The sequence below is a fragment of the Lagenorhynchus albirostris genome, chromosome 5, assembly GCF_949774975.1.
Source record: "Lagenorhynchus albirostris chromosome 5, mLagAlb1.1, whole genome shotgun sequence".
In the NCBI taxonomy this organism is placed as follows: domain Eukaryota; kingdom Metazoa; phylum Chordata; class Mammalia; order Artiodactyla; family Delphinidae; genus Lagenorhynchus; species Lagenorhynchus albirostris.
In genome coordinates, this window is record NC_083099.1 from 140,303,467 (window position 1) to 140,316,410 (window position 12,944).

At 43.8% G+C, this 12,944-nt stretch overlaps 1 protein-coding gene across 1 annotated transcript in view; it reads right to left on the reverse strand.

The window, feature by feature from the left end:
* Positions 1 to 12,944, reverse strand: part of DSCAM (DS cell adhesion molecule) — a gene marked incomplete at its 5' end in the record, with an annotated part of 743,298 nt that overhangs the window by 85,055 nt on the left and 645,299 nt on the right. Inside the window, one exon of the mRNA XM_060149089.1 lies at positions 1,865 to 1,998. Coding sequence (XP_060005072.1) covers positions 1,865 to 1,998 — 134 coding nt within the window. The remainder of the gene's footprint in view (positions 1 to 1,864; positions 1,999 to 12,944) is intronic.

Genomic DNA, 12,944 nt, shown 5'->3' on the forward strand with positions numbered 1-12,944 from the left:
AGCCGATTGGGAAGACAGAATGAGGATGAGCTGCCGGTGTTCCCTGCTGGCTCTCTCTAGCTCGTTGGAGTCAAAAGAGCAATTGGGAGTCCTACAGCAAATCAAGAAATGAATGAATGAATACAAATAAAGAAGCCCTTCATAGTTGAGTGAAATATGGGCACACTTTCAGCAATAATTTTGTCTCTCTTTGCTGAATGTGGTGGTATGTCAGGGCTGATGCCCAAAGGATCAGAACCTGCACAGGGTCCTCAGTGAATGGCCTCTGAGTAGAGGGCCACCCACCGTGTCCTCTACACTGCTCTGCATCTCTGGACTTTGATGGTGGGATCTGATGGTGGGATTCAGCAGGTGAGAGTTAACAGCATGTTTGAAACCAGATAAGGAACTCACACAAGTTCTGAAACCCATATCTAAGCATATTACCTCTAAGTCTCTACTTCAACTCCAGAGGTGCTGCTGTTGACATATAAACAGCAGAACACACAACTTGATATTTTTCAGAGATGGAGGCCCAGCTGTGAGCCACAATCCTGCTCTCCCCCTGTCTCCCCACCGTTAATCATCCTCAGTGTCTATAGTGCCACTGGGCCTCTGGGTCCCCTACAGACTCTAGACTTGGGAAAGCATGTCATTTTAATTAAAAAGTAATTACTAAATTAGTTCAGGAAGGTTATTCAACCTTAAAAAGGAAGGAAATTCAGACACATGCTACAACATACATGCACCCTGAACATATTATGCTCAGTGAAAAAAGCCAAGCACAGAAAGATAACACTGTCTTATTCCGGTGATATCTATGAGATTCCTAGAATAGTCAAATTCACTGAGACGGAAAGGAGAAGGGTGGTTGCCAGGGGCTGGGGGAGGGAGAATGGGAGGTAGTGTTTAATGGGCACAGAGTTTCAGTTTTCCAAGAAAAGAGCTCTGGAGATGGATGGTGGTGATGGTCTCACAACAATGTGAATGGAGTTAATGCCACTGAATCGAACACTTAAAAATGCTACCTTCTATGTTTTGATATTTTACCACAATAAAACCAAAATTAATTTGTGTATTCACTCCACAAACAGTGAATGGCTATGCATGTCATGCACTGTGCCGGGAGCTGGGAGCTGGAAAGATGGATTGGACACAGCGCCTACCTCAGAAAATGTTATAAACATTTCTATGAAGACGTCATAAATTTCATGAACCATTTTTTGTTTTCTTTGAAATTTCCCCTTTGGATACACACATTCTTCTGTTTAAGAAACACTCTAACTCTGTAAGCGTCATTCAGTGGTGTTAATACTAATGACAGCAAATCCCATATTTTGAAATATTAAGTACCCTACCTTTTAATTCCTTCACAATGAATTAAGCTGACTGTTGTACTTGTGAGGGTCATAGAGTCTTGTTAAAGTCCTTCATTTCTAGCATAAAAAGGGTTTTCCGGCTGCTGGGTCTCGGTGGGCGATGGGCAGGGAAGGAGGACGGGGTCAGGGTGTGCGAGGGAGCCAGATGAAGCATGAAGTGAATTGAAGGATGAGCCCAACAGCAAAATCAATAGGTGGTGTCCACTGACAATCAATTAAGGCCTCCGGGTTTTGATTTTGATAAGCCGGCTGGCAGTGTTTGTGGGAACTCACCCAATAAACAATCATTCCAGACAACTGTGTCCCTTAGAAGGATTCAGAAGTGTATTTTCCAGTGAGGTGGTAATGAGGACCTTGCTTTGTATGTGCAGACAGCAGGGAGAAGAATAAAACCACTGGGGAAACCCAAGGAGGTGGGAAACAAAGGAAGGAGAATGTCTCAAGTGAGCGCCCGTGGCTCGTTTCTGGAAGATGCTTGAAAGGCACTGGGTGATTTACCAACTTACTGTGGGGTAGGGGTGGGAGCAGAACACCGTGTACTTTCGGATGATGCCATTCAGTTTGAGAGGGGGGAGCCAGGACACAAAGACCATGGAGGCTGAGGCCGCAGCCGCCTTGACTCCCGCGGGGGGACCTGGAACTGGAAAAGCAGAAAGTTTAGTGACAGAACGATGGAGCTTCCCTCCCCGCCACTCCAGACCCACCACCCCACAGGACACCGCTGGGCCCTGCCACTCTCTCTTCCCAGCTCTTCAGGAGTCAGGGCTGCGGGCTGAACTGTGTCCCTCCAAACCCAGGCCAACTACAAATCGGCACTTGCCATCTGCCTCTGCAAGGATTAAATCATGAACTGCTGCAGCCGCTGACCTTCAACATCTACTGAAAGGAGTTCAGGGTGGACATCAGGAATGAGGCCCTCTGTGCTCTGGGAAAAACTGGCAGAACAGGCCTTCAGACAGATAGATATTTTTAGGAGAAGATTTTACGAGCCCGGTTCTTGCATCTCCTCGTATCTAGAAAAGCACTAAAATCATTAATGGTGACACCTGTTCCTCATGACTAGCAGGAAGCTTCTGCCAAAATGTGTGCTTGACTGCATGTACCCCCGTCACTGAAATCATATGTAACACTGACCTTCCCCACTACCTCTATGGAGAAGTTTCTCAGAGCTATCTTAAATTCTGTCTCCTGGGCTATAGTCCTTATTTTGCCCCAAATAAAACAACTCACAACTCTCACATTGTGCATTTTTTTTTCAGTCAACACCCACTTGTTGAAGCCCTAACCCTACCATGCCAGAATGTGACCTTATCTGGAGATGGAATCTTTAAAGAGAAAATCAAGTTAAAATGGGATCATTTGGGTGAGCCCTGACCAGCATGGCTGGTGTCCTTGTAAAAAAAAGGGAGATGTGGACACAGAGATATACATGGAGGCAAGACAATGTGAAGACACAGGGAGAAGATGCCCATCTACAAGCCAGGGATCGATTCTCCCTCACAGTCCTTGGAAAGAACTGACCCTGCCCACCCCTTGATCTTGGACTTCTTGCCTCCAGAAACCTGAGACAGCACATTCCTGTTGTTGGTCCCCCAGGCTGTGGGACTTTGTTACAGCCACCCTGGGGGCTGACACAGTGTCTCTCTGACCAGTGACCTAGGAGCTCCACTGAGCCATGTTCTTGGGCATATCCCCTAAGAGCCCACTTTAGCAAGTATCCTGCTCAGTCAGTTTAGCCAGAATCTCCACAATATCTTATCACCTTTGATATCGATCAAAGTCCTCACTCTCTGTCATCACCAGGTAATCTCTGATCCTCCTCACCTGCCTTTTGCAAAACTCCTGTGAAGCCAATTTAGCCAGAATGCCCCTCACCCCTGATGTTTCCTCTTAGTAATTTTTTCACCCAATGACCCCTCTTCCTCCCCTTCACTCCTTGGCTATAAATTCCCACTTTTCCTTGTTGTATTCAAAGCTGAATCCAATCTCCCTCCCCTACTGCAAAGCACTATTGTGGTCATGCCTTCACCTATCAAATCATTCCCCTGAATGAAGCCTGCCTTGCTGTTCCTTAACCAGTGTCATGAATGGTTGTTTCTGTGACAGAACTAACACAATCAGCTCAAGTCCCTATTTTCCTGGGAGCCTTCTCTGTGCTTTTCAGTCCCTGATGACTTCCTGCCTCTGACTAGTAGAGAATTTAGCTTCTGGGTCATTCTTTTTTCTGCTACAGTGTTTGGCTTTGAACAGGCTTGGGGCATACCTCTTGCCTCCTGAGTTAGGAATGAGGGCGAATTACCTCAGTCATCAGAGATCACCCTTCTGTGCCCAAAACACTTTGTAATGACACCTCTATTTGGCTCAGGAGAGGCTCAGAAGCAGTTTTTATGAGTATGAATTTTTGTGTCAAAGATTCACAGTTTATACAGACAACAAACTCCCCTCTGTAAATCATCTAAGAATGCAGAAAAGGGTGTTGACAACATGAAGCTTAATCTGAGAAGTGAGATTGAACATAAGTGCCCTTCCCTCCACCCTTTTGTCTTCCAGGTTGAAAAGGGAGAATGAGGTGAGGTGGGTAGAACATGGGATAAAGAGGAAAGAGTGTTAAATCTGCTGTGAGAGAAGCCACGAGGTTATTGCTTTCCTCCTCATTGTTTTAACTTTTCATGTAGAGAGAGGTTCCCCCCTTGATGGAGACCTTGAAATTCAAACCAGTAAGGTCCCCTGTGAGCCCCTGGAGGAAGATTTGAGTTCCTTCCTTCTCCAAAAACAAACTAACTTCAGAGTAAATATTTTTGGAGTTGAATGTGTATCTCATAATTGTCACCTTCTAGGTGACAATTCTAGGTCAAATTATGCTCAAATTTTGACCTTGACTCTTCTAGGTCAAAACAACAAAACCAACAACTCTGGCAAGAGTTAACGGGGGTTGGACACAGTCATCATTTGAAAATATAAAATCTTGGGATCAGTTTTTTGTTTAGTTTTTTTTGCGGTACACGGGCTTCTCACTGCTGTGGCCTCTCCCGTTGCGGAGCACAGGCTCCGGACGCGCAGGCTCAGCGGCCATGGCTCACGGGCCCAGCCGCTCCGCAGCATGTGGGATCCTCCAGGACCGGGGCACGAACCCACGTCCCCTGTATTGGCAGGTGGACTCTCAACCACTGCGCCACCAGGGAAGCCCTGGGATCAGTTTTTGACAAGTTCCACCAAGAGCAAAAGATCTAGAGAAAGGAACACATAGGAGTGATGAAGCTTGGATTAATAGGTCCTTGGGAACAAGGTACCTTTGTCCTGAATATGCTTCGTTTTCTACTGGTGAGGGCAATCACCAAGACATCTACAACCTGGTTCAGAGCCACAGGGGCTCCTCCTGAATGCCAAGGGTAGAGCGTACACATGCTTAATATTCCCACGCTAATGGATGCCCCCAGATTGGCCAGAACCCTCCATATCTTCCGTAAAGCAAACCACGCAGCTGGCGTCCACCAGGCACTCCCTCTGGCCAGTGTCCTTCTAGGACCCCAAGTACATTGGCAACAACCCCTTGGCTGGCTGCTCATCAGGAGTGTCAGGCTTGTTTCCACCCTGCTGGTGACAATTGTACTTGTCAAGGTAATGCAGTTTAATTTATGGAAACTGATGAAATATGAGTGCACAAAGAAAGCTGTTTTTAGGACAATTGATGGGACTTTGGAAAAGCTTTCTGAAGGTAAGTTTTAAAAAAAAGAAGCTTCAATTAGGTTTGGGCAAGACTAGTGAGAAGAACAGGTCACATGGCAAAAAAAATCAAGGCAAACAGATAAAAAGAAATTAAAAATCAGATTATTGGCCAATGACAATACATGTTTACTCCATGATCAAGAAATTAAAGTGGAAATTACAGATGATCCATGATGAATACAGTTCAAAGAATGAAAAATGACATAGAACTCTAATCTCTTCATCTCAAACTAAAGAAATGAGTCTGGATCATTTAATTAGACAATGATTATATAATAAATGTGTATTTATATGTTTTAAGTTAAACTACAATGTTTGAGTTCTGTCTCTTGGTCACTGTAAAATGTAGTGATTCCTTCTTTAGTAGATTATTTCCATTAACTTGCCTGGATCACGTCAGATCAAAGGGTTTTTCACTGCACTTACTACCTAAACCCCCATGTGGTTCCTCATACACTGATTCATGATCCATCTTGTACAATCTTTCCTTGTAGCGTTATTGGAATTTTGCACAAGAAAATAATAAATATACAGAAACTGAGGCACAAGACATTGGAGAAAGATTTTCAGGATTTCTGAGCCAATATTTTACGAATGAGAATTTAAAATTTTAGTTCTGGTTTGGATTACACCACAATGGTTAAAGGTGTGGGCTTTGCAGCCTCCACTGCTGGCTTTTCTCCAACTTTATCACTTGGTTCTGTGTCCTGGGCAAGTTCAGAAGTTCTCTAATAAGTCTTAGTTCCCTGATCTATGAAGCCAGAACAATAACTATACCAAGTTATTATTTTACTGTTAAGATTATGAAAGAGAATTCATGTGAAGAATTAATACGAGTCCTGTATATACGAGTCCTGTAATATAATACGCACTGAATAAACTCTAGCTATCATTTGTATCATCGCCATTTCTTTATTGTACATATTGCTAAAGGATTCTGGCCTTTACTTTGTAACTCAGTGTTGAATTATAAACACCAAATGTTGAGAGGGGCAGGAGACAGAGATGGCTTAGGAGGGTGTGTCTGGGACATAGTTGGTTAAGACGCACTCCTAGTCATCAGGTTACATTTTGGTAATCTGCTTTTTTCTTATGAAGATACAGGCAAGCTTAGGTAGCCTTCATGAATTTCTGGCCATCGTTGAGTGAACTTATGGCTCCAGGTTTGGTTGAAGTTAAGAATGCAGCGGCTGAGGACCATCTCTTCTGCATTCTCCCACGTGCTCCCCTGTGCATGCAGATGCTCTCAGAGCTCTCGTGTCCGATGGCCCCGGCATCTCGGCTCTGACTCACGTACCTTAGACCTATCCTGTTCAAAGCAGGGCTCATCACCTTCTCTCCCAAGCCTCCCTCCTCCCGTCCCCTATTGCAGCAAATGGCACAGCCACATCCTTGGTCGCAAGAGCCAGAACCTAGAATCCTCTTCCCTTCTCGTTGCCTCTCGGTGGATGTGTAAGGTTGGTGTGTGCTCCACGTGGACGTGTCAGGTCAGTGGCTGGATTCTCTTCCTGGCTCTGTGTCACTGCACAGCACTGGAGCCCTTTTTAGGTCCCTGGATGTGGCGTGCGTCTCCCACATCAGGTCATTGACACATGATGACTGACAGCCTTGGGTTCCTCCTGCCTGGAATTGTTCCCCACCCTCCACCTTGTCCTCGGCAACTCTAACTCATCTCAGCTTCTGCTAGTGCTTGCTTTCTTGAGAAAAACTTCTCTGTCGCTAGCCTAGGTGAAGTTTGTGACAACTTCAGGACGGGTTGTCTCTGAAGACGCTTCTTCATGGCACTCGTCATAACCCACTCAGGAGTGATTGGTAAATATCTGTCTCCCCCACCAGCCTGCGAGCCCCACCTGTCCTGTTCTCTGCTGTGTCTCCAGTGCCCGGGCCAGTATCTGCGGCATACTAGGTCCTCCAAGCAGACTTTCTAAATGAGCTCAGTGTGGCAGGCAGGATTCTAAGATGGTGCCCAACATTCTCGCCCTCTGATATCCACACCTGTATAATTACTTCCCCTTGAATGTGGGTGGCACTTGTCACTATGATGGAGCACTCTCAAAATCAGGTTACATTGTGTGCAAAGGTGAAGGGATTTTGCAGCTATAATTAAGGACCCAATCAGCTGACTTTAAGTTACTCGAAAGGAGAGTAACTTGGGTGGGCCCAACCTAATCAGATGAGCCTCTTAAAAGAGGGTCTAGAAGTCAGAGAGGGATTTGGAGTAGCAGAGACAGGCTCCTGTTGGTGATGAAGAGGTCAAATGTCCTGCTATGACCACACGACCATATGACCCTGCTGGGGCCATGCGACAGGGATTGGGGAGTGGCCTCTGGGGGCTAAGGAGACGGTCTCAGCCCTAAGGGAACTGGGTCCTGCTGACTGCCAGTGAGCTCAGGTGAGGGTCCCACCTCAGATGAGACCCCAGGCCCAGCCAACACTGTGATTTCAGCCTGTGATACCCTGAGTGGGGGCCTGGCTAACCTGTCCCTGGACTCCTGACCCCAGGAAATGGTCAGATAATGAATTTGTATTGTTTTAAGGTGCTAAGTTTGTGACGATTTGCTACACAGCATAGAGAATGGGTCCACACAGTCAAGCCACCTAAGAGTGTATCTTAATGTGAAACATCAACCTTATTGTTCTGTAAAAATATTGCCTCGATCTGAAATGAGACAAAAGTCTAATAAGTACCTCACAGACACTCTGGTCAGCTTTGTTTTTGTCATCATCATTTTTCTGGTCTTGGAGATCAGCCACAGGCAGGGGTATGTGTGTGTGCGGTTTGTGGCTTGTGTGGTGTGTGTAGTGTATGTGGTGTGTGTTTTGTGTGATGTGTGTGTGACGTGTGTGTAGAGTATGTCTGCATGTGTAGCATGCGTGGTGTGTGTGTGGTATGTGTGAGTGTGTGTATAGTGTGTGCGTGTGCATGTGTGGTTTGTGGTGTGTATGTGATGTCTGTGCTGTGTGTGGTGTGGTACACACATCAGTGGGTGTGTATGTGTGACCCTCCGTGACAGCCAGGTCCACCTGAGCCCCAGGCTCCGCAGTGGCTTTTCTGAGCCGTGAGCAGATGACATGATGCTGCAGGGACACCTTCACAATAGCAGTTGTCGTCATGGCCAAGCAATGCATGAGGCCCCTTTTCTCTTCTGGTTTCCATCAGGTTCCAGTATGTCTGGCCTTTGCACCCACTACAGCAGTGGTTTCCAAACACTCTTCAAAGTGGACAAATCCTTTTAAGTGTCATGTGGGAGACCCATGCATAACACAGTGGAAGTGGAGTGGCTCCTTCTGAAGCAGAGCTGGGAGGGAGCCCTTCAGGGGCCCTCCCCATTACCACTGGGCATCTCTGAAGCCCCCCTAGGAGCCCTTGGACTTCCTAGGAACCTGTGTGAGAATCACTGCAGCAGAGGAAGCTTTGACTTCCACGTGGTGGAAGGCCTCCCAGGACATCCTGGTCTGTGGTGTTGCCGGTATATCCGCTACTGCACAGAGCACATCACAACCCTGCCAAATGTTGCAGGACTCTGGAATCCTAAGCAGTATTGATACCGATTAACTGACAGGCTTTCTCATGGCACACAAAGCCTTCAGTGTCTCCTGAAGGGCAGCACTGCTGGTGGTCAGGCAAATACACACACGCACACACACACACACACACACACACAAAGAGTCCATCACCTTTAAGGTGAACCAGGGTGCAGTTACACTATCACCTGAGAACACACCATCCATGCCTTCAAGAGGATGTATGGCTCAAGATACGGCTGGCCAGAGGAATCAAATATCCTGATGTCTGTTTATTTTTCTCTTGCTCTGAGCTCCACTTTCAGATGTCCTGCTAAACAGATCATTAACCATGGCAGAGAGGGACCAAAGATCACATATTACGGCTCCTGCTGGACTTCTTCCCACAGAGCTATGTGGATTTGTGATGTATTCAGTAAATATTTGCACTTAAACACAACCATCGCTATTTAGATATACGTAATGTTTTCTTTTGTGGAAAAGGATCAGGGCTGAAACTACCTTCTGCCAGCAGGACGAAAATAACAATTGTAAAAATAATAAATTACATTTGTGTGTGTTCTCTTCCCCATGGCTTGGCTCAGATTATATTCTCAGCAAATAAAATGGTAGCAGGATTTCCAAATGTTTTAGAATTCAGAATTAGCTGTCCTGTGTTCAAAAACAAAAAGCTTGATTGGCAAATAATCTTTTGTGGTCTTGCAGCAATAAAAAATGTGCAAGTTCTCAATGATTGAGCAGTCCTGGGAAGAGGACCTGAGATGTCAGTTGTTCTTACGGACCCTGAGAATACCTCTGTGGACCCACAACTATACTGATGGAACTGAGACTATGGACCCAATAGTATGTCCAAGGATCTATATCAGAGATCTATATCAAGATCTCCATATTCTTGGAGAATATGTCCAAGAATCTTTATAGAAACTGAGAAACTACTTATGGAACAGAAGACTTGTTTTCTAAACAAATATTTCAGTTGTGAATTATCCCCTGTAAAAGTAAACGTTGTGTGTGTTTTATTTTTCAATTTTATTTATTTAATCTATTTTTATTTATTTATTATTGATTCTGTTTTTATCTCTTTCACTAGCAAGTGATAAATTTTTCCTTTTTAAGATGATCAGTGACCTAACAACATAATTTAAAATTCCAGGCCCCATGACACTGAGGGGTGAGGACGTTAGTTTAAGAACTGTTTTGGGCAGAGAAGTCCTAATCGAATGTTTGCTGTGAATGTGTTAATATTTCTTTACTTGCAAGAGCATCAATAAACAATGAAACTTCAACCTGTGCCTAGAATAGTGCTTTTCTGAGGAAAAACAATAAATGTTGACAATTATTATTTTATATTTTTACATCATTTAATTGAAGTCGGCAGTGTTATCCAAACTTCAAATCATAAGACTTCACAGAAGCATCAACAGGATTTATACTCTGACTTTACGCATTCCTTACAAGCAGACACAAAATTGTAATCAGTTCTGTAAACTGCTCAAATGTCTATTTATATTAGACATTGAGTCTATAAGGATGGCTGGCCCAATTCTTCACCATTTCTAGATTAGTGAAGTTTTCATGTGAATCTGGGAAATAAGCTCACTATTATACTAGTTTTTCTCTCCTTCTGCCTAATCTCTGCTCTGCTTCTTTTTGAAAATGCTGATGATTTATCCCAAGTAAATACTGACACTCAGCTCTGCATCACTCTCGTCCACGTTTGCACAAGTGGAATTCTTGATCTCCTCCCTGGTATGCCCAAGGCAGGGCCTTCCACAATTAATCACATCTCCCCATACTATTAGCTTTGGATATGAAAGCAGAGAATAATTGATTGACAAATTACACTTTGGGTCTCAGGGTCAAGTTTTGAGACAGAGCTCTATGATTTCTAAAACTGGAAGAGTAATTAAAAATTGATCCCAAATTACCAGTCAGTATGGAGCTGTAAAGAGCTTTCCGCTTTTATTGGATTTCTGTACGTTTTTCTGAAAAATGCAGGTGTCAAAATTCATGTTGCTGATCAATTTGCTCTTTAAATAATAATTCCAGTGACATCTGTGTTATTGCTTAGCAATGCAAAAGAAGGTTCCACCCTCATTCTGAAGGAGTGGAGATCAAATAATCAAATGTCTAGTGTCAGGAACCATCCCACGATATGTCAAGCTAGGTGATGTTTGCACACATCACTTCACTTTTTATGTCTTAATTCTGTGCAGTCTGATTGTCATGGAAATTTTGTACATGAAAAAGTCCAGTTCAGAGAAAGTGAGGTAAGGTGTCAAAGTCCCACGGCAGCAGGTGGCAGAGCCAGCATCTAGACATAGCTCTCGGTTGATTACATTTTAAAAATTAAATATGGCTGTCTTCATCCAGGACATAGATTTGTACATATCTCTATGAATGTGTGACTTCCTAATGGCATTGCATTTTGACCTTAGATTTCCCTAAAGAATGCAATTCCTTTGGGCGGCATTGGATGACACCTGCATATAACTGGGAATAATCTCTTGTGTGTTCTAGAAAAACTGAGGGTAATGAGGTTAAATTTGTGTGCGGGAACTAGAATGCACGAAGGGCTAGAGAGACAATAAACATAATATGTGAGGGTAGATGGACAGGACTGCTTGGGGAGCGGGGCTGGGTTTGATGAGGGGAGAGCAGAGAGTGATGCTGTGAACGTCAGGGGAGTGTCCTTAGGAGACAGAAAAGCTGGGCAGGAAGGGTCCGCCCAAGCCTCTGAGAGTGTGTCCCTAGCTTTGCTCCCACAGGACATGGGGGGGAAGCAACAGCATGTTGACTGTCTATGTAGCAAAGGACATCAAAACTGCCAATACGTGGGCACTCATGGGCAATGGAAAATGGCTCTCCCATCCACACCCTGGCCAGCTTCCTGGGGAACAGAGGCCCTGCTGAAGACAAAAGAACAAAACTGCAGAGCCAAATCAGCACAGAATTCAGGTGTAGTGGTTCCCACCTCAACTCTGGCTTGGGTATAATTCTGAGCTCTGATTTGGAGGATTCCACAAGGGGATCAATTGGATATCAATTGCTCTTTCTTTTATTAAGGTGGAAACTGCTTTTCTCACTGTTGCCATAATATGTATTATAAGTTAAATTATTCTTCAAAAAGTCTTCAGTAAGGTCCCTCAGGTTTTCCCTTAAAATAATATAAGAAACTATTTTGCCATACAGTTTTTGTAGGATTGGGAAATAGTCACATAACCAAGTCCAAACTGTGATCTGAAAAATGTGCTACGATTTAAAATTTTACTAAATCATCATAAATTCTTGTAAGAAATTTTTAAAAACTAACATGAAGCTCTCACATTGAGGGCTTATTCTAAAGCTGGCACAGCATATGACGATGTAGACCATTACATAATTTTTAAGTGGAAAGATGGAAATGATCAGAGCTTACACTAATAGCTAAAGAGTCACTGAAATTATTCTAATGGGATACAAAACAGGGATGGCCCTGGGATACAGGCCTGGGATAAAAGGCACTTTTGTTTAAAATAATATGTGCCTCCCCCCACCAAAAAAAGGAAAAATTATAGGGGAAGAGAGAAACAATGGATAAATCAAACAAAGGTGACACAGGAAGTGCTGGTCTGAATCGTGCTGGAATATTTTGGGAGGGCAGCAAAAAGTTTGCGTGGAGCAAAGTCAAGAATAGGTGGGTGCCTCCTAGAGAAATGGAAATAAAAACAAAAATAAACAAATGGGACCTAATGAAACTTCAAAGCTTTTGCACAGCAAAGGAAACCATAAACAAGACCAAAAGACAACCCTCAGAATGGGAGAAAATATTTGCAAATGAAGCAACTGACAAAGGATTAATTTCCAAAATTTACAAGCAGCTCATGTAGCTCAATAACGAAAAAACAAACAACCCAATCCAAAAATGGGCAGAAGACCTAAATAGACATTTCTCCAAAGAAGATATACAGACTGCCAACAAACACATGAAAGAATGCTCAACATCATTAATCATTAGAGAAATGCAAATCAAAACTACAATGAGATATCATCTCACACCAGTCAGAATGGCCATCATCAAAAAATCTAGAAACAATAAATGCTGGAGAGGGTGTGGAGAAAAGGGAACACTCTTGCACTGTTGGTGGGAATGTGAATTGGTTCAGCCACTATGGAGAACAGTATGGAGGTTCCTTAAAAAACTACAAATAGAACTACCATATGACCCAGCAATCCCATTACTGGGCATATACCCTGAGAAAACCATAATTCAAAAAGAGTCATGTACCACAATGTTCATTGCAGCTCTATTTACAATAGCCCGGAGATGGAAACAACCTAAGTGCCCATCATTGG